The 22,351-nt window shown below is 41.6% G+C and overlaps 1 protein-coding gene and 1 long non-coding RNA gene across 2 annotated transcripts; one reads left to right on the top strand and one right to left on the bottom strand.

Moving 5' to 3' along the window:
• Window positions 1-4,747: 4,747 nt before the first annotated feature.
• LOC113974230 lies at window positions 4,748-11,674 on the top strand. The gene is made up of 3 exons (XR_003536479.1): window positions 4,748-4,831; window positions 5,558-5,733; window positions 11,589-11,674. It is a non-coding gene; the product is annotated as an uncharacterized LOC113974230 (long non-coding RNA).
• Window positions 6,793-12,722, bottom strand: PRELID3B (PRELI domain containing 3B). Its single transcript, XM_027697162.1, has 6 exons — window positions 12,616-12,722; window positions 11,623-11,791; window positions 11,176-11,265; window positions 10,511-10,581; window positions 9,598-9,700; window positions 6,793-8,918 (listed from the first exon to the last, which is right to left on the bottom strand). Exons 1-6 carry the CDS (start codon window positions 12,645-12,647, stop codon window positions 8,799-8,801), a joined length of 585 nt encoding a protein of 194 aa, XP_027552963.1. The 5' UTR covers window positions 12,648-12,722; the 3' UTR covers window positions 6,793-8,798.
• Window positions 12,723-22,351: the final 9,629 nt, after the last annotated feature.

The following is a 22,351-nucleotide window of genomic DNA, read 5'->3' as shown; positions in this document are numbered from 1 at the left end:
ACTGGCTTCAATTCCGAGGTTTTTTTACCCCTTTGGACATGGTGCCTTGCCATGGGGTTCCTCTGGGTGTAAGACTGCAAACAGCTGAAATCGTATCCAGTCATTTGCTCTAAACAAATCCATAAAAGATGACATAGCAAACTAGAAGCTATTGTCAGCTGTTGACACAATGGAAAAATAGACAATTTTCCATATATAATAAGCAAAAAGTTATTATAAGACTCTAATGATGTTTGATAAGGATCAATTTGGTCCTAACCTAATGTTCATTTAAATAATTAAGGACTTAAGGAGATTATATATTGGGTTTTTAACAAATCCTTTCACTTTTGCATACCTCTTCTCTTGCTTCCGTCAGTCCAGAGACAAACCATTTTTAAAGCACAGAGTAACTTTCAACTTTATTAGAGATCTCATTTAGTCCAGAACCATTGCAATAAACAAACGACACATGGTAATGTCAGGACAGAGTTACCAGAACAAAAAGAACAACTCTTCACCAAATATCTTCCAGTCTTTCTGCAGGACAGCATATGACAGTAAGATCTGGACCAATAACCTGTGATTTTTGTTTTTTTTTAAACTGCTAAACATATCTGCTCCTAGTGAATTTGGGGTTAATTTCTTAAATTCATGTCTTGCAAGTGTTCGTACTTAATTTTAAAGAAACAACTAGTGTAAAGGAGGCAGAAAATAATTTTTATTTCATGCACTTATTTCCTTATTTATTTTTGTATGAGTCATAATTATCCTAATTTTGAGACAGACATGGCATATTGGAACAACTTGCAAAAATTAAATCAGTGAAAAAATACTTGCTATGACAAATATGTTTCTGCCCTTTTAGCACAGAAAGGTGCCAATGTTAAGATATTTAAAGGGAACATATTTTGGTTTCTAAACCCCAACTACAGCAGTGACAACAAAAAGATACAAGACAGCACCAAAGGGAAGCCGCTCTCTGCTACCTAAGCAGCACATTGGATGCAAGACAGGTAACTGCAGTACTTACATGTATTGATAAAGGGGATGTTACATACAAATGCTGCTTTAATAGCAACATCTGATGATTTGATAGGTAAAATAATTAGCAGTAAGATTATTTTAAGCCTCATGGGCACCCCAGGCCAAAGTAGCAGTGTTGGACATTTTTCTTCCAGCTCCGTGTCCCTCTATTCCTGCCCCACACCTTCTCTGAGTCCTCTCCCTACCTCCTGTCTCTCACCTGCTTTTTTCTCCACAATTATCTTCTCTCTCTGTACCTCCCTGTGAAATGCCTCCACCTGCAATTCTGTGAAATTAACTCAGATTTAAATCCATAATGGAGATATATGACTAATCCATAATGGAGATATGCAATTATTTGCACATGCAGCTCTATTTACTGTTTGTTGGTCCTGATAGATGAAAATTCGGCTTGAATTGAAAAAGTTTAACCTTTGGGAGAGGTACCAGCCATGCTGAGGCAGACTGGAAATCAGATAGGGACAGAAACTGTGCTCTACAAAAAATGCAGAATATATACTGTTGTTCATGCAGCTGTTACAAGGCACCATTATAGATCTGTACGACCTGTTTCCATGCCCAGTTCTGTTCAGATGCCAGGAGATGTTTGGAAAGCCCTAAAATTTCCTCAGATAGGAATTTTCAGAGAGAACTTAGGAGAGAGCACATAAAGGAGGAGAGTTCAGAAAGACAGAGAGAGGTTGCAGGGAGAGGGGATGTGTTAGGGGGGTTAGATGCAGAGATCAAGGGAAGCCGAAGCGTTGCGATTAGCAACATCCAGGAACGTGAGCGTGGATAGGTCTGCGGGAACTAAGGATGTGAGATTAGACATGTCCATAGAAACTGGGGAAGTGAGGGAAGAAGCATCCTGAAAGGTGAGATTGGAGACATCCAGAAAGGGTGTAGAGATGAGACTGGAAACATCCTGAGAGGTCGATGAGGACAATTCAGAGGAGCGCTGAAACAGGAAATAGTTAAAATCGGTGAGGTCTATTGACTCTGAAGAGGTTGAGGAGCTGTTCTCTGAGATGCCTGGTGAGGATGGAGGGATTGTACAAGAAAAGTTCAAGGAAGCTGAGGAGGTGTGACTGGAAACATCCGTGGAGGACGAAGACGTAAGAGTGGAGAGGTCTAGAGAGAGTGAAGTAGTAGGACTGGAGAAATCTGTGGAGGATATAGAGGTGACACTTGAGAGATCTAAGGAGATGGAAGAACTGTCACCAGATTGATCCAGAGAGCCTGATGAAGTGAGACTTGATAGGTCCAGTGAAATGGAAGAGGAGAAACTGGAGCGCTCCCAGGAATCTGAAGAGGTGAGACTGGAGAGCTCTAAGGAGATTGAAGAGGAGATACTGGAGAAATCTGAGGAGGCTGAAGATGGGAGACTTGAAAGGTCCAGAGACGATGAAGTGAGACTGGAGAACTCAACAGAGGATGAAGAGCTCAGACTGGATAAATCCAAAGAATCTGAAAAGGGGATTTTAAAGAGTTCCCAGGAGGCTGAAGTCTTGACACTGAAGGGGTCCAGGGAGGCCAAAAAAGTGAGACCAAGTAGGTCCGGGTATGTTGAAGAGATGATACTGAAAAGCCAAGGAACATGACTGCTGTTAAATCAGGAGTATTTTAAACTAAAGGTCTCTATTAACACACCAAAACAAAACAGAGAGACAGCATGACCCCAAATGATCTTATATTGAAAATTAAGATTTAAACTGTGTGCTTAGTTAGTGGTTTCTCTTTTGGTGCAGAAAAGCTCCAGTAATGAGAGCTCACAGACTTAGTGAGAGCATTGCTCCTTCCCAGCGAACCATGGGAACATGTCTGTCCTTCTTCAACCAGATTTTAGCATCTTTGACAGCCTGACAAAGAATACCCTCCTGTCAAATGCCATCTCCCTGTCCTGAAGGTCTGGAATAAAGTAATAGTTATGTAATAGAATGGAAATTAAAACACTTTAGCTTTTCTTTTCCAAATACCATGGGATAATCAAATCTGAGGCTGCTTACTGGCTGCAGAGAGAGATTTTAAACAAATACACAGTTATAAAGGGCAGCAAGTCAAACTGGGCCTCTGACTATAAAGATATGAGGGATTATTTCCTTTTGATTCATAACATCAACTAAAAAATATGGATATTCCTGATGATTATAACGAAACTGGCAAAGAAAACAATATTTTTCTGCACAGCATGTGCAGGATTGTTTTTGGAAGCCAGCAGTATGCTAAACTGATTCTATGTCCAAGACACACACATTTCTAAATCTACTTATTTTTCAGATAAAAAGTGGTCTTAGTTTGTTACTTTGATTTTATGAAAATAAATCTGGACATAAAACCGGTACAATAACAGTAATTTTTGATTTGTTTAATAAAAATATCCTAAAGAGAAACTGTGATGGAAGACAGACATACGATTAAAAAGGGAACAGCTTAAATTTCAGTTCATGAAGGTGCATCTAATTATAGTATGAGTAGGTCAAGAGGCTGATCCACAGCTGCTTTCTCTCGTCTCCAGACTGTGCTGCAAAGCGGAGCTGAAACCCGCTGGTGTCTCTGTGGGCACAGGAAAGCACAGGAAGTTTCTCAGTCATCACAGCCATATTTTATGGACCAACAAAGTGGTCCCTCAGAAAGCTGCAGGTGAACACAGCCCAGCTCTGCCCCTGTTATTACACAAGCAGTGTCCAGATGCGTGGGTAATGGATTTAACATAATCACCACGGCTGCACTCCCACCGAGGTCACCTCTTAACTGGAGCAGGTGTCTGCTGAACAGGGGCTGAAGTTGAACCCTGTCTTACTATGCAAACATTAAAATTACCAAACTTAAAAAAAAAAAAAAATGCACCTTAGGTACCAAAGATGAGACCCCAAAAAGTTCTTGAGTACATTTAATATTTACTGATAATGCTTCTGTAATTTTACAGCTTCTGCAAAAACGTTGCAATTCTTTCAAGAGTACAATGTTTATAGATCAAAAGGCAAACCAAATGAATTTTTCTAAACATGCATAGTTTATGATGAAATTACAGGTTTGCTTGCTGCCCTGTATTCTTAATAAAACATAAAAATAATTAAGCCTTTAAAAATCCCTTGCTATCTAAAACCACTATAATTTTGTGACTATCTTTAATCTCAGAAGTTTCTCAAGTGCATTTTATAGGGGAGAACAAATATTTAAACAAAAGGCAAATTACAATTCAACAAAAAGCCGGTGTCCAACAGACTATAAATTCCATAATCTCTTCACTGTGTTCCCTCTGTCTTCATTGAAAAAGACACAGTTATTGCACTTTTTCCTATGAAACAACACTGTGAAGAAACATGGAATTATGGTCACCATTGTATAAAATGTACAGGTCAGTAATAACGTTTCCTACCTTGGGTAGCTGTGGGTTTATCTCCTTTCTCTGCCTGGGTAAGCCATACTGGGCTGTGCTGGTAAAGCTCTGCTGTTCTTTCTGCTGATGACCCTAATCTGTTCCACAGCCACTGGAATTCGTGCCATGCTGATGACAATGCGGGTCATCTCCTGGTAAATCTCCTGGCTAAGCACAGCACTCTGCACAGAGCATCAGCAGAAAACACACCCTAAAATCAGCTCTAATTTAAGGTAAAGTTGCAGTTCTGTGCTGTTTCCTACTACAGGACAATATTTTGGAGGTTAGTTGATGAAGCAGATGAAGATATTATTTTTTAACTTTTGGACACCTGGATTCAAAGTAAAAGTAATTTTGCAGTGTCATCCAAGTTCTCAGCTGTCCATTCTACAAAATCTGGCATAAATAGTCTGTGGAGGGACCCAGGATCTGCAGAGCAGAATTCAGGTACACTCAAGTTTTAAGAATCTTGTCCATTACTTCCTCTTTTAATGTGTTTATTGACTTGTGTTGGCTATGCTACTTTTTAAATGTGGTTATGACAGAATAGCATGATAACGTAAGACATTTTGTCCACAGTAGATGCTACTATTGAATAAAAGTTTAAAAAACACTCAGGTGACATTAATGGTCCCCCAGAAAACTGTTGACAAGAACTCACTCAAATATTGCTACTTGCCATAGTAGAAAACAAACTTCTTAGCAAGGCGTCTACAAGTTGAACAGGCTCTAGGCACATCAAAGTTCACAGCAAGGGCAATTGTTTCATTTAATTTGGTGTTAAAAGGATGGGGTATATGATTAGGAAAATACCACATATGTTGGTCATTTCATTATATTCTAGCTGATATATTCAGCTGGACTATATGTATATTATCTAGCTGATACTATTTTTTTAGTTCATTGTTTTTAAACTTTTTGATTAAAGGACTGTCAGACTGTTCTGGAGAAAATGTGTAAAAGCCATTGTGTGCTGAACTTTTTGTAATATACATGTCTGAGAAGGAAGACTTTAACTTAACAATGGTACTGTTACAGAGCTATAATTTTTACTGTTAAAATAACATCAAATACTCTCTCTAGTAGATGCAATATGAAATTATTGTAATACACATTGCAGAGGCAATATAATTTCAGCCCACCCAATAGCTTCCTACATTTCTCCTCTTTCAGCATCTCACCGTACTTGCTGGTGGCTGCACAAAGACTGAATCACTTCTCAGGGTCATGTTTTTTTGGCTCAACAAGTTGACTTGGGTCAACAAAGGCTGTGAAGACCAAGGGAAGAAGTAGGACAGCACAGCCAGGCAAGAGGGATGGCAAACACAGCATTGTCTCCTTTTATGAAGGTAAGCAATTAGCTCAGCTCAGTTGTGATATGTAACCTTACCTTTCAAATAATTTAGTTCTACAGCAACAAATAAAGCAAAGCTGTCAAATTATTGAAGAAAGAAAATAACAGGTCCTGTGCAAGCAAAAGAAAACCCTTCACCTTCAGAAAGGGAAGGATTCTGAAGTGACTCAGTGCTTCCACACAAGGGCTCTTTATCAGCACTCTTCAATTCTTCCATAAACGTGAACCTCCACAGACTGCTGACCTTCCTTTTGAACCGACCATCTGTCAGGGTCAGTGGCTTGAAAAGGTTCCAGTTACTAGAAAATGGGTGCTTAGGTTTACTTAGCACTGACATTTATTGGAAAGGTGCTAGACTGCACAGCTTAACTGCAAGTAGAGACCACAACAGACACATCAGCAATGTTGTAGGAAATGGCGGTTCAAGTTTTTTCTGCTTTTTTCCAAAGCAAACAACTTTACATTTACAGTTAACTGTGGTGACTGAACAGGTGCTGACACCCATTGGTTGAGAGGGATTGATAAGAGACCACACCACTGATTTATTCATCCCACATTCATCCACCTCTGCCCTTTCTGCTCCTCGTGTCCCTTCCCCTTTCCCCCCCACCACTTCCTTCCTCCTGATCCTTCAGTTTTGTCCCTTCAGCTGTAGATCCTTTCTTACCCACCACCTCCTCCATTCCTTCCAACCCCCACAACCCACAGGTTCTCTGCACTGCCTTAGGTCACTCTCACTGGTGCACTCATCCATAGCACCCCCCATTCCTCACGGGGAATTTGATCACAGATCTCAGTCCAAGTAGATTGAAAATCTTTCCACAGGATGGAAAGATTTTCCATAGCAAACTGTGAAATGTGGTCACTAGTTAATGTGTCAGGTTTGCAGAAAAGCAGAGTTATTAAGAAGTAAAAAATGTGCAGCTGTGAATGTGCATTTCAGGATATGCATTTCAATAAAAGAAGCCACTCACTCCAGAGTATTTCTTCACCTTCACCCCACTTATTTTAGATTACTCACCTTGTAATTATAAAACCCAAACAGACCAGAAAGTTTCAGGAACTAGTCAGAATTCAAATAAAATTTTATTTAAAAAGCGCCACATACAGAAAGCCATACTCTGACAGAATGAGAATGCAGGCACATAAATAAAATAGAAGAAAATTATTATCTTTCAAGAAGTTGTTGAATGCCTGCAAAAAATTAAACATTTAAGTTCTTTTTCAGTGCAGGGCCAAACTGAGTTCATACTATGCAGCCCTTAGTGCAGAAAAATTTGGAAAAGAAAAAACTTTTAAAATATCAGGTGATGGTAATGGCTAACCAAACATGTAAAATGAATTTCAAGCAAAGCATTTTTATCAGAAATGATGGTACAGTTTTGCAGAAGTTTCACATATACTTTAAAAATTGAAATGCTATTTCAGTTGTAATAATCTCCTGTAAAAGCATGGCAAACCTCAATGACTTTAATTTAGTAAGGTAGTCTCAAATAACTTCATTTTAGAAAAATATTTAGAATAGTTAAATTTTTAAAAGTTATATATCTATATACCTGTTTTCTTCCCCCAACACAAACCTTACAGAAGAATGTGATTACAGAAGAATTCTCCTGTGATTACCACTGAAAATAACCTCTGGTTCTCTACACAGCAGACACTACGCAATAGGCAACCTGATATACCAGAAATGGCATGCAAAATAAAATATGCTGGGACAGGTGACATTACACTTCTTAAAGGCTAAGAGGGAGTCTTGAAATCACTTGTAAGATTAGAATCAAATTTCCAGGAAAAGCCTCTGGCACCAAAATACCACCATCAGCTAATTCAGGGCTGTGCCTTTGCATTTTTCTGTCACACTGAAGGAGCCTCACGGGACAGAGTCCCTGCTGAGGTCACCAGCACTACCAGCAGACTGGCACACGATGTAAGGAAGGATGGCAAGGTCTGACCTTTAAGTTCCTGCAGCAAATGACTGGTGACAGTACCAAGAACATACAATGAGTACCAAGAACTGTAGAAGATTTAATGAAACCCTTGAGAACACAAAGAGCCTTGTGCTGTGAGCAAATTAACCTGGAACTCAGAACACTGTTTAAATTAAAGGACAACACAATATTCAGCTGATGTAGCACGTTATCTTTGGAGTGTGATCAGATTAATATGTATATTGTTAAATATTACTTCCTTTTTTGTTTAGGTACTCTTTAGCTAAATTCACAAGGAGTTTTTTGTCTTTAATTGGTTCTTTGAAGGGAACACCTACTATTGTAGCAGCTTGCAAGATTTTAAGGCTCTATGCTTATTGTACCCCTTTAGTTAATAAGCTTTTAGAAATTGAGATACTTATAGAAGTTAAAGATAAAATTTTATTTTAGGTACTGCATGCCCAGCTCATTAATGTTGCATTTAGGAACAGAAGGTAGGTCTTGGTAGGTAAGAGACAATTTGATGTTTTACCTACACTGACTGAAAAATAATTTGAGTACCATATTAGTTCACCCCGTTAAACAAGTTAAAAAGCTTATCAAAAATATTTTGTACATTCTTTTGTATTTCAAGCATCAAGTAATAAGCTTTCTGTTAAACCGAGTTGTGTCACACAACTGTCAAAAATCAAGAAACAGAACAATGCTGGAACAACCATTCTGCTTAATTTTGGGCTTGGTCCCAAAAGAGGTAGTCCAGAAGTCACATACAAAATAAAAGTTCCACAGAAATTAGCCTAACATGCCAGTGTCCTCCACCATGTGCAGCCTCATCACTAAGTGAGGCTATTTCGTATCTGCAAACATTCTAAGTTAGTGTTCATGTAAATACAGGAACTAAACTTGAAAATTATTTCTTCATCTGTAACCGAAATTCGGTCCAGCTGACCCAATATATTAAATAGCCTTTGAACCTCAGCCTTAGTAAGAATTCAGCTTTTCTCCAAATTAAATTTGTAATGTGCCTGATACACAGGTATGCCTTTAAATAACAAAGGATACATGTATTTAGGCTTGGAGAGAAGCTGCAGGTTGTTAAGCCTCGTTAGTGATACAGGTATAAGTACTATCATTTCTCTACAAACGCTGCTGCTGCCATTGAATTCCTCATGGTTCCTCTTGCTGAAGCTGCAAACTCTTCAATTTCAGCATTCAGTCTTTTAATTACCCACTCCAATGCTTCCCGGCCCTGCAGGTAAAGGAAAGTTTAGCAGTGTATAAATCTTAATAAAGAAGTAAATTGGTTAGGTCCTGTCTTACTGAAAATGACAAAAGAAAAGGTACAGAAATACATGCCTCTGGTATTTTTTATTTCAATAACTGGAGTACTGCAGGAACATGTTCTGCCTTACAATTCATGAAAACAATCCGTTAGGTCAGCAGTGCTCACATTATGATCCACAAAAGACTTTTTATCCGGGTTGTTTTATTGTTCTTGAGGCTGAACTCAAGACACCTTTGGATTCCTAGAGGACAGACTCTCAATTAAAACAACATGTCATTACTCCCACAGAAGTACTTCAGATCTGTCTGGATGTACTTCCTTTTTCAACAGCAAAAACTAATAGATAGCATCAAGAGGGCAGCATAATGACAGTGCCAGACTGTCAAGTGAGTGCAGATGTTTTCTCTGGTGAGGATTCAGAGACCTTTGACAAAAATAATTTATTATCTTCATTCACAAGAGGAAAAAGAGGAAGAAGTTCACCACACTGAGCATTCAGTCAGCATTGACTCTGCAGTAAAGGCAGTAGAGCTATGCGGCCCTTTCCTGAGACTGCTGACAAAGCCAAAAAGTAAAATAGAGGCTTTTATTCCCTTTGACATTCAGCCAGTGTTAACACATTTTACACAAAAATCATACTTACCTTTTTAGCATTAGAAGAAATTGTGTTTGCCATTAGCCCTTCCAGGTAACTGCTGAGACTGACACCTTTGACAGATATTATTGCTTCTTGCGTCAGAATGGTTCTGAAACAGAGAGCAGAATGGTTCTGAAACTGAATTATTCTGAGTAGTTTAAAAAAGAATGCACTGCTGAAAGCAATTCACTCCTCCCCAACAAGTGCGTTTCCTCACCAGCCTGGTTGTGTAACACAGAACTGGTTTATGCTTCTACTCATAAAATAAAAGCCAAGAGTGCCCACCAAGTCCAAGTGCTCCTTTGTGGCACTCGGCCATTTCCATCTTTAGCAGCAAGACATTAAGAGTGGAAACACAAGATCTGGAATACTAGGAAAACAGTATTAAAAAACATTCCCTTCAACAACAGGGATTTAACATTTCTGACAGTCATGAGAGAAAAAAAACTCCTATGTCAGAATCCCTAGAATGATCCTTCAGAGTTATCACTGCTTCCAGCAGTACAGACTCAGTCAGCTCTAAATTTGCCTTAAAAAAACCCAACCAACCACCAGAACAGAAACCTCCAAAATTAATGACTAAAGGCAGATAAATGTGCATTCTAGTACAGAGTCTCTGCTCAGGCTGATGGAGACATCAGAAACAGGGGCTGGAAACTGCAGATGTACAGACTCAGTTACAGACAGGACACCCCCTGAACAGCTGAACTGGGCTCCTTTACAGCATGACCTGAAGTGTCCCAGTGGTGCTCTGCAGAAGCAGTGTCACTGGAGGAAATGACAGTCCATTTAATCCTTTTTTAAAATTACCATAACAGAGGCCATATAAACTTCATCTTCTGTTCAAGGGAAACCATGGAAATTTTCCAAGCAAAGTCTGTACTACTTCAGAGCAATTTTAGAGCACAGAGGTACTTACTTGTGTGGCTCGTGAGGGTGTGGTTTGTAAACAAGCCTCTCATCTACTGACACGAGGTTTGTAAATGAAATCTGTAGAGCAATAGACAGGATTACCCCTTGATACAAATATTAAAGGGATTAAGCAAATAAAACTCCAGTTTCAAAACTAATGCTTATATTGCATTTAAACATTACACTTTTCCTCCAAGTATAGGGTTGTAGAACAAGACAGAGAAATCTTCAAGTTCAGCATTTGCTGATCTATTTCTCTTAATTTTTTTGGATCGTTTACTAGCTACCACATTTATAAGGACATTTCCACAGTGGGATCAGACAGATGGAGTAGTACAGAGGGCAAAGTGTTACATGATTAGGAAAAAGTCACAGTGTATACACACCAAGTGGCTTTAATAAAGTTCTTTTTAATACCACCCCCACCCCCAAAAGTCCTCCTGTCCTGCTCATCAGTATGTTCAGATGCTTCAGTCCTGACAAATTCCAAAAGCCTAGAAGCTCCTTCCTGAAAAACAGAACTGGTCACCTATAACCACATTACTTAAACCTTTCACTTGTATTATTCTAATGCAATTTTCAAGTTATTTTTAAGATGACTTTCCTTTTCAAATGCACAAGGTGCTGTTATACCCTGTAATCCATTGCAGTTGCACAAACACAGCTACTTACATTACAGGATTTAAGCTCCATTGTTTTCTTCACAGGGTCAACAACTGAGTGCTCCTGAACATATGTCCTTGTTCTGCAGGTGCCAATGAGCTGGAGGACAGGCAAACATAGATGGGATTAATTATGCAATTTTTCCTGCCTTTAGATGTGTAAGTAGTGATAATTGCATTGAACAGACACCAAGACAACAGAATTAGGGTTTAACTTAAAAGAAAACTCTTGAGTTGAGGTAGATCAATCCTCCTAGTGGAAGCAATCTTAGATCCAGGCAATCTCTGGCTATTGGGAAGTCACTATGTGTACTGCTGTTGAGCCTTCCTGATACATTAATGCTTGTATTTTTAAACCATTAAAGTTATGAAATTATACGCATCTATTACAACACCTGGCTCATGAGCTTCCCTTCCCTGCAGGGATCCCTTTCTGGCTCTGTGACGCAATACACACCGATTTCACAATGGAGGGAATTCCCCACTCTGTGCTCAGGAGCCTGTGGCTGTGCAGCTTCCCACTGGGATCCACGTGTCTGTCCAGGACATCGACTCCAACCACGCTGGGGTTCATGGGATTTGGATATTTCCTCATGGCAGCTGTGGTCACAGTTTCCCAGGGGTGGCTGACGAAACAGAAGCGGGACACAAAGTTGCACACCTTCGGTTTTAACAGGGTTTCTATTATAACTGAATGACACATATCACTTGATTTATGTTTTTAAAGCAGTTCCATTTCCACTTCTCAACCCTACACATATCCTTCCTAGAGAAACACCTCTACTTCATGGACTAGACAGTGCCACATGCAAGTCAAACATACAACACACCTCATTTATCCGGTGTCCTATTATAATATAACTTGATAAGAACGTTTCCTTGTGACATAAAGACTGCACTTCATCCAGATTTCAGTAATACTGGATTGATTTATTAAGTTGTTACTCTCCTCTAACGAGTATTTCCCTCGGATTATTTTTAACACAGGTCTTTTGGAGCACTTGAGCCCCGACACCATGAAGGGCCTCAGCGTGCTTCGTTCGCTCAGCGCTGCCCCTTGAAGGCGAGGGCAGCACTACAGCCCTGAGCAGCGCCGACACAGCGAGTGGGTCCGTGCACACGTCCAGAGCACACAGGTACAGCCCCGCACAGGTACAGCCCCTGCCGAGGTCCCGCAGCCCCGCCGGCCGCGGCTCCCGGAGCCTTCCCCGCGGGCCGTGACCCCGGGCCCGCAAGGACGCGCAAGGAAGGTCACGGGAGGCCGCGGCCGCCGGAGCGGGGCGGGGGCGGGGAGCACCCGCGGGGCGGGCGGGCGAGCGGCCCCGGGGAGGCGCAGCCACCGCAGCCCCCGGCCCGGAGGAGCCCCGCCGTGCCCGGGTCCGGCCTGCCGCCGCCACCGCCCCCCCACTGCCCTGCCCTGCCCTGCCCCGCCCTGCCCTGCCCCGCTCACTCGAACACGTGCTCCGAGGTCCAGATCTTCATGTCGGCGGCAGGGCCGGGCCGCGGCCGCTCCCCCGCAGCCGCCGCTCGGCACCGCGGGCCGGCTCTGCCGCCCCGGTTCTGCCGCCGCCACCGCGCGCCTGCGCGGGACACGCTGGCCGCGCCCGCCAATCGCCGCGCCGCCGGGACGTCACGGGGCCGGCCCAGCCCGGTCCGGGCAAGGCGGGGCGCGGGCAGCGCAGCCCTCGGGCGGGGTGGGATCGGCTGTAGTGTCCGAAACACGAGTGTCCGTGTGGGTGTCTGTGTGCCGGGCTCGGTTCGGGCCGGCGCTCACACGCGGCTTACACGGCCCAGCCCGCCCGGGCCGTCCCGCCGGGTGCGGCGGGGCCTCAGCTGACCGATGACGTCAGCGCGACCGTAGGTGACCGATGACGTCACGCCGCAGTTCCCGCGGCCCGCCAGCAGGGGGCGCAGGGGGCCCGGTGACGTAACCGGCGGCGGTGTGACATCACCGCGGGCGGCGTGAGGGTGACACCGCCCGGGCGGGCCCGCGGGGTTTGTGAGGGGTTTTATAAGTGCTTTTGTAACGGGTTTTGTAAGGCCTTTCATAACCGGCGGCCGCGCCGTCCCAGCGTGGAAGGGTTTCCACGAACTGTCCCGGACCGTTTCAAACCCGAATGATTTACGATGTTGATAACGCTCTGTCAGCTGCAGCAGCAAACAAACCCACATGTCCGCTGGCGCGGCATCACGCGTTTTCTTCTAAAATTCTCGGCACTATTGAACGTCCCGTGAGTTTTGTGGGATTTTTACTTTTCTTCGAGCAGCCGGAGAGCATTTCACGGACGCAGCACAGGGGGAGCGACCTCTGTGCGCTCACGACTGCACAGAAACAGCCTCGATGGAAAACGGGGAGAGGGAAACTTCCCAGAGACAGACTACTGCACCCAGTGCCAGAAATCCCAGCCTCACGTTCTTGTTCACACTGAACATCAAATCCATCAGCTGTGTTACAGGGAAACTACTATTTAATGATACAATACCAGATTCAGTCAGTAGCAAATGGTTAAATGAGAGCCGCTAAGAGAATAAATTAGTGTTGGAGATACCAACTGATGTTACTTTTCCCGACTCTCTGACCTCACAGGAACCATCCTAAACATTAACATGCTGGTGATCTACCATAATGTACAGAGTTATTTCTGGAAAATCAGTTCTAAATCCATTGTTTTAATAGCCACCCAGCTGTTTTTGCAACTGGAGAATTTTGCAAAGGATGTTAAAAATGCAAAGCGTTTTGAGAAGTCTCAGTGTGACAAACAGTTGGGGAAGATGGTGACCCTTAAATAGACCCATCCCCGATCCATCAGTCTGCCTCTAGCCTCTCACCAGGGTATTTTTCTGTAAAAGAAATGTTATCTACTGGAAGCAAAGCAAAATGTCATCTCCAAGAAAGAAGCATGCCAACATATGGTGCACATTAGGAGCTAGATTTCAGCAGTTCTTGCTCACAGAAACTTCAGGTTATTTAAACAGGAGTTTTGTTAAGTTTATGTATTTGAGTGATATCAAGGGCAGAATGACCTGACTTGTAAGAGGAATAACAAAATCATAAATAATAAAGCCAGATTTAAGGAAAATTTGTAACTGCAGAGGAAAAAGTGGCACATCCTAAACATTACAATTCTTTACATTGGTGATGTTGCATCTTGAGAATATTTTGTACATTTTTATGACCAAGAATTTAATACTGTGACATTCAATATCTTTCCCCCTATATGTTGACATTATATGTCTAATAAATGAAATCAAAGAAAATATTCTTTCAGTTAATTCTGTCCAGTGCCAGGCACTACCAAGATGAACACTGAGGACCATGATGGACATCTACAAAAGAATATAAAACCCTGGGGAAACCCATGGTGAGATTCCTAAGTCCATATACGTCTTTCAGGAGCTGTTTGCTTACAACTTCTGAAGGCAACTAATGCACAAAATGGGCCTTGTGATCAGATGTTTCATATGGATTTTGGCAGAGCAATCTCCTGGGCGTGACTAAGAAATACTTGAAATGGCTCTAGGAATTGTGTCTGAATGGGCTCTGAGGTCCCAGAGAATTTATTTGCAGAACAAGGGCTTATGTTTTTATGTTTCCAGACCCGTGTTTGCCAGCAGAGAGACGTGACTTGTCCTCCTGAAGCGGCCTCATAAAATAGCCATAATTTTGACTGAAAAGCACAAATAACTCACAACCCAAAAGTTGCGTTATCTCCAGCATTAGGTCCAGATCATTCCTGCACTCAGTACTGGGTACCAAAAGTCCAGACTGTCAAACCCAATCAGGCCTACACAACTGTGGGTTTGGCTTTCTGTAAGAAAAATACAGATACTGTGTCTCAGGAGAGCAAACATCACCCTGGTTCAAAGCCCTGTTCCAGAGATCAACTAGAGCACTCTGCAGTACAAAAGTTCACTAAATTCTAACCTGAAAAGGGTTTGGTGACAATGGCAGTGATTCAAGCTGCACTTCTGAGTGAAATGAATGCAAGTCAGAAGTGCTGTTCATAATGGATCACCAGAACCAAATTGTGCAGAGGTGACAGACACAGAAGAGTAAGTGGGGAAAGCTCTGTACCTCCCTGCTGCACTCCCTTGCCATAGGCAGCAGATGGGCTCTGGTTGCTTCCCCTGCTTCAGGTATCACACCACATCACAGCTGAGGTCTTCACTGTTTCTTACACTTAACAAAATTGTATTTTGTCGTATATTTTTCCCCTGTCATATTCTGACATACAGCCACACTGCAGCAACACCGCACCAGTTCTTTGGTCTGAAATCCAAGTTTCATCTGCTGGAAATATTGGTATTCACAGGCAGTATTAATGAAAACCATCCAAAGCTCTTTTCTTGAGCTGGAAAAACAAGTTCCCACTCCCTTTGTCAGTCTGGCAGTGGAACTGGCAGAGAATTGACATTGTCAATGTTTTCTTTTCCAGACAAACCTATTCAATGACTTCCATTATACAACTCTTAGAGGCCCCATCTATAAACACTTCTTCATTAGCTGTAAATTCAGTATCTGAGGCTGTTTGTGCTGGCTTTATGTTCCTTAATGTACTTCTTATAAGAACTTTGTTGGATAGCAAAGCTCCTTTTCTCTGCTTCTAGAATCAGCTCTTTAATGCCTTGCAAGTTAAAGTACATCTCATTATGAAAAGGTCACACCAAATGGTACTTTTAGTAAGCAAATACTCTTCAGAAAGAAAGCACAGCAATACCCCAGTGTAGGATGGTACCAACTTCTCTAGCTTTGCTCATACTTTAATTGGAGTGTTGAAGTAATTTTAATCCTTCCAGATCTCTGATTAGCATCCAAAGGAGATACCAGTGAGGAAATGCCACCATTACACAACATATAACATTCCGGAAAAATGGTGTTAGGTGCAAATGAGTTTACATGAGGATACATTTACTATGTCAGAACAGAGTACCATCAGAACACTGTACCGTGGATTGCATTCATATGCTTTGGTGCATCCCTTTGAGTCTTCAAAGAAACGTAGGTGGGAGAAAAAGATTTCCTCTTCAATACTAAAGATGTGTTTTTATCAAAATAACCAGATTCTTTACCAGTTTTATGTCATCTGTGTGGCATTAACAGTTCCACTGCTGACGTTGGATCCTAACAGCTGCTTCCCACTGCTCCAGCAGGCTGGCTTCCCACTCCAGAGCCTTTCACCTTCCTTCTTCATAACTGATGTCATCACAAGTTCCTTGTCCCTGAGGCCTGTACTCATCATTTTACCACGGGCAGAGGGGAAGGATGGGAGTGCAGCAAACAGCATTTAAGACCCCTGAGCTCTACAGCCTCAGTCAAGGGAGCTGCACTGCCAACCCACAGCTGTGCAGCACATCCTCAGCTCTGCCCACGCTGTGTGAGCTGCTTGGAACAGGTGCCACCTGAGGGCAGTTACTGCTGATCTTCAGCTGCTGCTCCCGTTGCTCTGGGACAGCTCTTCCTATGGCCAGGATGAGCACTGTGGGGGAACAGGGCAGCTGAATTCCTGTTTTCTGCACAGTGAACCATAAATGAAATGAAATGGAAAAATCACAGAAAGGCCCTGCTAGTGCTGCAGAGCAAGAACAAGTGGTCAGGGCTGATTTAGCCAGTGCTCTGCACGCCCCAGAACAACAACTGGAGCCAGCTTGGCTTTAGCAAGACATTTATCTCTTCTCTAAGTTCAGTGCATTCATCCACTTCATCCACTAACAAACACTGACTTGCTATTTGTTAGTATCATGCAGTTTGGTTCAACCCAAAAACCCTCACAGATCAGTGTAAGACAACCAAATGCCTGTATTTGTTTCTGTACTTTATCAGTCTACCAGGGGAGTTTTCTATCCTTTAGTATTTAGTGCTCTTTCTCCCTCAATTTGAAGAAAAATCAGATTATAGAAATGGCCAACAAATCCCTTTCCCCAACCCCCCGTGTTCTGGTGAAAATGGCTGTCAAGTTGCATATGAAATGCAAATAAACATTTTTACAGATTATCATCTTCTATCCTGAGACTAATGCCTACCATCCCCAAAGAAGAGATGAAATAGCAGTAACATGTGAGCTTTCAGGAAAAAGATGCAGGTGTTTATATTTTTATTAAGAAATAAGGCTGGATCAATTCCTGCCTTCTGTGTGGAAAAAACCACGAGAGGGGGCTGGATCACATATGTTGTCTGTGTATTCCACTCCCTGTCCGTGGGGCTTCATATGCTCAAGAACAGTCTTTTATTCTTCAATTTCCACAAGTCCTCATCTGTGATGAAGTAGCTTTTCCTTCCTTTGCAGATACTTGTCACCACAGGCACAATTACACCACATAACTCTCAGGGATGTGAGTTAAATAAAGCAGATCCAATGTCTCAGGTAATGGCAAACTGAGGTTTCCAGACAGAAAAACCTGAGAACAATTCAAAGTGCAAGTGTCCTGTTGTAAACCTGTGCACTCAATATCAGGGAAGAGTGTTTGGTACTTTAATTATGGAAGCAGTGAGGAAAGCCTAGGATAGCATTCACAGAATGTAATTAGGAAGCTCTTAACAGGAGCTGATGCATATTCCAAAAGGATTTAAAGTAGTCTTTGCTGAAGAGAGAATGGCCTCTTCTTCATCTTGACCATGGAATTGTTTTTTCTTGGAGAAGCTCTGAAAGGCAGAGTTGCAGTCAGAAACTAGATATGAAAGAGGTGTATAGAAGATGATAAATCTTCCATCAGATTCTACCCTGGATCTCTCATAATACCCACAGAGGGAATGACACACCCCAACGAACCCTCCGTAAACTGAACTCCTAACCAAATGGCACAGGATCTAAAAACAAATGAATTTACAATTCTACTCACACTTGAAGTCATTCTTAACAAGTAAAAAATGAAAACCTTGGGATAAGATCTTCAGAAACCTGTGGCCACCTGATGTGAAAGGACAGCATGGGATATGAACTGCTAATTGGCCACACTGCTACAGCTCAGTCAGTTTTAGCTAATTAGAGCTAAGAACATCAAGGGGAGACTGAGATTTTGTTACCTAGAATTTAATATCTCTCCCTTCCCTGAATAACACCCTCCACCTTGAAAAAAACCCCAAATCCCATCAATATCCTGCCCCCCGAGTAAATTCAAACTCAGACATTATCTTTGCTTCAGAACACAGAGTTTAAGTCAGGGCATATTAAAAATGTGCATTTTTAATAGAATGATCTGTCACTAGCCCTGGGACAAACATTTGATTGTCAGATGCCTTTTATTTTATTCATCTGCCATAAATGTGCTAAGAGTCTTAGAGCTGCACACCTTCAGAGGGCTGTTGCCTCATATACCTTCCTTATGGAGCATGTGATACATGTACTGCAGTTGGGAACCACACTGTCTAACACTGCCTACACTAACCAGGCTCTGGTGCTGTTTATATAGTTTGAATGCAAATAATTATTTTTCTTATCAGCTTTCCCTCCCACCTGACAGCACACAAAATGCAAACCCAGTGCACACAGGATCCCACCCAGCTGCCCAACTCACCTCCTCGCCCTGAGCGCACCGGCTGCTTCCAGTGTTGGCCCTTCCACCTGCTCCCTGGGCTCTTTTAAGGTGCTCAAATTGCCACAGGGAAATGATTTACCACATTATACAGCTGCCCTTGGATTAATGCCTGGCAGCAGAGGTCTTAAACATGGCCCTTAAATGCCTTTTGGCTAGTGAATGATCTGGTTTCAATTTAAAAACTGATTCAGGATTTGTGCTGTTTGAATTGTTACAACCCAAATTTTTGACTTTGGGGTTTTTTTATTGTTTAGATTGTGCAGTTTCCTTGACTTCCATAGTTCAGGCAGGTTGATTTTGGTTGTATAAACAGTTCCATCTTGTCTGTGTCATTAGTGGGAGCAGCAGCTGCCACCAGGTGTTTGACTGGAGTGCAGGTACCTGGCGGTGCACAGCTCACGGATGCAATCTGACTTCTGTTGTCTGGGAAACAGTCTCTTAAACTCTGCAGAATATGACAGTTACCAGCCAGATAATGTTTTCTCTTGCAAGCATCACAAATGTGCATGTGATCAAGTAGGCAGATGATAATCACATGTTATCACCCACAACTCATGAGCAAGCACAGTAACAGCACAATTAAAGACAAAACCACAACTTTTAAAGTACTTTGAAAATGCTATGATTTTACATTGTTTGGAAATAATCATGTTTCTCCTCTTATCTCATCCTTGTATAATTCTAAAGACAACAGTTCTTATAAAAACACACTGTGCTCTCAAACATTTGTTGAATGCAACTTTCAGTGCAAAGCCTTGAAGAACCAGCGATGACAGGTCGTGGTCAGAATTCCGTGTTAAATCACAAACACAACTCATGGTCTTCAAACTTTGCTCCAGTGTCCAAAATTTGTATCAAGCTCTTTATTTCAGAAATCTTGTGCTTGATCAGCTATCTTTGGACATGGTTTAAAGAAATCACAACGTGGAAATAAAAGTTGAGAATTCCTCATACACAAACTACTGCATGAAAGTGGCCACTTAGTCACCAGTGCTGACTTACCCAGACAGTTGTCACCAAGACAATTATCAGATCAATTATAAACCAAACAGTCTTGAGACACCTCTGACTTACATCTGTCAGTGGCTGACCACAGAGCTATGGTGAAAGCAAGCCATTAAATCATTTTTGCTCCAAGTTTTGGGGGCTGCAGAACAGGTAGGTCCTGGCTTTAAGACTCTTTCTCCTGTCCTTAGTGCTGGGATTGTATTTGCCACCTCTTTGGGAGGGGGAGGATCCAGTCTCAGCAACTGAGAGCACAAGGCCTTGTCTCTGGGACCACAGTCCTCAGATCTTTAATAGTAACAGCAACTTAAGGCTCAGTCCCAACCTCCTCAGTGGGGCTTGACAGTGGGAATTCCCAACTCCAAGCTAAGAAGAAATGCTGGTGTTTGGGCAGGACTGACTTCAGAGAGTCAAAAACTGCACCTGAAAGAGATCCTTGTCCTTCTGGGGATGAGGCACTCCAAGAGTTTAATAGTTTTGATATTTTATCTGGACAGTGACACTTTCCTGTTTGTAGCTTCACCTAAAATTCATCTATTTTCCAAGTACCTCCTAAGGGTTTTTCAGGGGTTTATTTTATCCCACCTAAGGAATAAACTATAAAAGAAAAACAAATAAAAATATTAATCAAAGAGGAGAGTTTAAGATAGAAACAGAATGCAAGAATCTTCTATGCAAATGAAGTAACAGAATACTCTTCATGTACAGTTGGAACAAAAATACTTTCTTTCGTGGTGTTCTCTAATAAACATTTAAAACTAACAAACAGATTTCATAAAAATCTTCATTAATTTAAAATAATAGATTTCCATTTAGGAAAAGTCAAAATCAAAGGCAATGAGGTGGTGTGATCAAATCTGTCAGAGTCCAGCTTGATAACTGTCTGAATCTGCACTGTCCTGTAACCACTGTCTGACACTCACTACAGGTGTTTTTTTATAAACTTTATGGTGAAATCTTATAGCACTTAAAGAAGTGAGAAGAATATTGTGGGAATACTTATAAAATTGGAAGTCCTGCAAAAGAACTCCACTACATTCTCTAGAACTGTCCTGATCTGAAGCCAAACGCATTTATCAGGCCTGTACAAAGCTGCTACACACAGAGAAAGAAAACTGGAGTAAAATTATTGCAACAACTTAAAGAGGTTTTCAGAATTTGGTAAATATTACAAGAACATATGAGCTGTAAAAATTCATTTATGGAACTTGTGGAAAACACCAAGTTAACATCATCACAACCTTAAATCCTGCTGTGGAGGTTGGGCAGTTGCAGATTCAGACACTTGTCTTTCTCCACACTCTCACATCTCACTCTGAACCAGGGATGGAGAGTGTTCAGTGCACACAACAGTTCTTAGATATGGAATTCAAACTCTTCTAGGCCTTCACCCACCCCATTATTGTTAATTTGTGCAGCTTCATTAGTGATGATTAATTAGAGAGCCCTTTGGGAGAAAAAAGCTTTTCCATCATCATACTGCCTATACTTATGTGATGCTGAAACAAAGCTGTATGCATCTTAGTGTTTCAGCAATAATTAAAGGAATAAACAACATGTATAAATGAAAAAAAAATTTAAATTCCAAGCACTGAGAAAGCCTCACACTCATCACAGTATGATTAAGCCAACTTGGATTAATGCCATCCATCTCCTGAGGATGTGCATATGCTCTCTGTTACATACTTTTAGAGTCCAAAATGTTAACAGCCACAAACTTAAGTTAAAAATATTTCATAAAGGAATAAATATTTGCAAATGTAGTTTTAACAATGAGTAGTCTTCTCACAAAGCAACCATTTAAAATGTAATTTTCCATACCTAGGTCTTGCACATTGTACATTAAAGCACTTTCTTACCAGATGCCTCAATTTATTTTTTCTCTAAGTTGAGTCATTTAAGAACGACTTCCAAGTTTCTGCACTAGCAAATAATATTTGTATCAGTTCCACTGCACCGAATCAATAGGATATCCATCGGGTTCATGATTAATAAGATGGCAAAATTGGAGTTTGAGCTTCTTAGTGTCAATGTATGGTTTTCCTGCTCAGAAATGAGGAGGTTTTATACACACCTTCTACCAGTGACAAATTCTGAGCATTCAGCAACTCTCTGAAATACATAAAATACTGTAAAGCAGTAATTATTAAAACCCAGGATCTATAAAAAGGTAAGATGAAGAGCACAGAATCTACAGCAGCTCTTCTTTTTAATCAAGATACGCATTCTAAGTCCGGGGCTCCCAAATGTCCAGTGGTATGAGTAGCATAGGAACAGAAAAAACAAATAGTGTGTGACCAGCTGAGCACTCCCTGAGCAGATGGACTCACACAGCCACTGCTGCTGCCAGAGCATGAGCAAGGAGAGCAGCAGCAAGGAGAGCTCTAAGTGAAACTATGATATTAATAAAAAGCCTCCACAAAGCTTCACCAAACACAGAACTTGGAGACAGCCCAGTATCAGAAGCAACTAAAACTTATTTGATTTGGTTACCCCACAATTAATGTTTGTTCCTTTTATAAATGTGTGTTTCAGAGTGTCATATATATATATATGTATATCTATCTATATATATCTATATCTTAATCCCTGCTGATAAAATTAGGAGTACTTTCAAAACCATCTGAACACTCCTACAAGGAATCTGC

This window comes from Neopelma chrysocephalum, unplaced genomic scaffold, assembly GCF_003984885.1.
Source record: "Neopelma chrysocephalum unplaced genomic scaffold, ASM398488v2 Primary Assembly neopelma1_119, whole genome shotgun sequence".
Taxonomy (NCBI): domain Eukaryota; kingdom Metazoa; phylum Chordata; class Aves; order Passeriformes; family Pipridae; genus Neopelma; species Neopelma chrysocephalum.
The sequence above is the reverse complement of the archived record's forward strand: the minus strand, read 5'-3'. Positions and strand labels throughout refer to the sequence as shown.

Excerpts from the sequence above, each read along its gene's own strand:
- PRELID3B (XM_027697162.1), bottom strand. The coding sequence starts at position 12,647 with ATGAAGATCTGGACCTCGGAGCACGTGTTCGA. Across the intron at positions 11,266-11,622 it reads TTCCCTCCATTGTGAAATCG|CTCATTGGCACCTGCAGAAC; the intron begins GTGTGTATTGCG and ends CCTGTCCTCCAG. Across the intron at positions 9,701-10,510 it reads CACCCTCACGAGCCACACAA|AACCATTCTGACGCAAGAAG; the intron begins GTAAGTACCTCT and ends TCTCTGTTTCAG.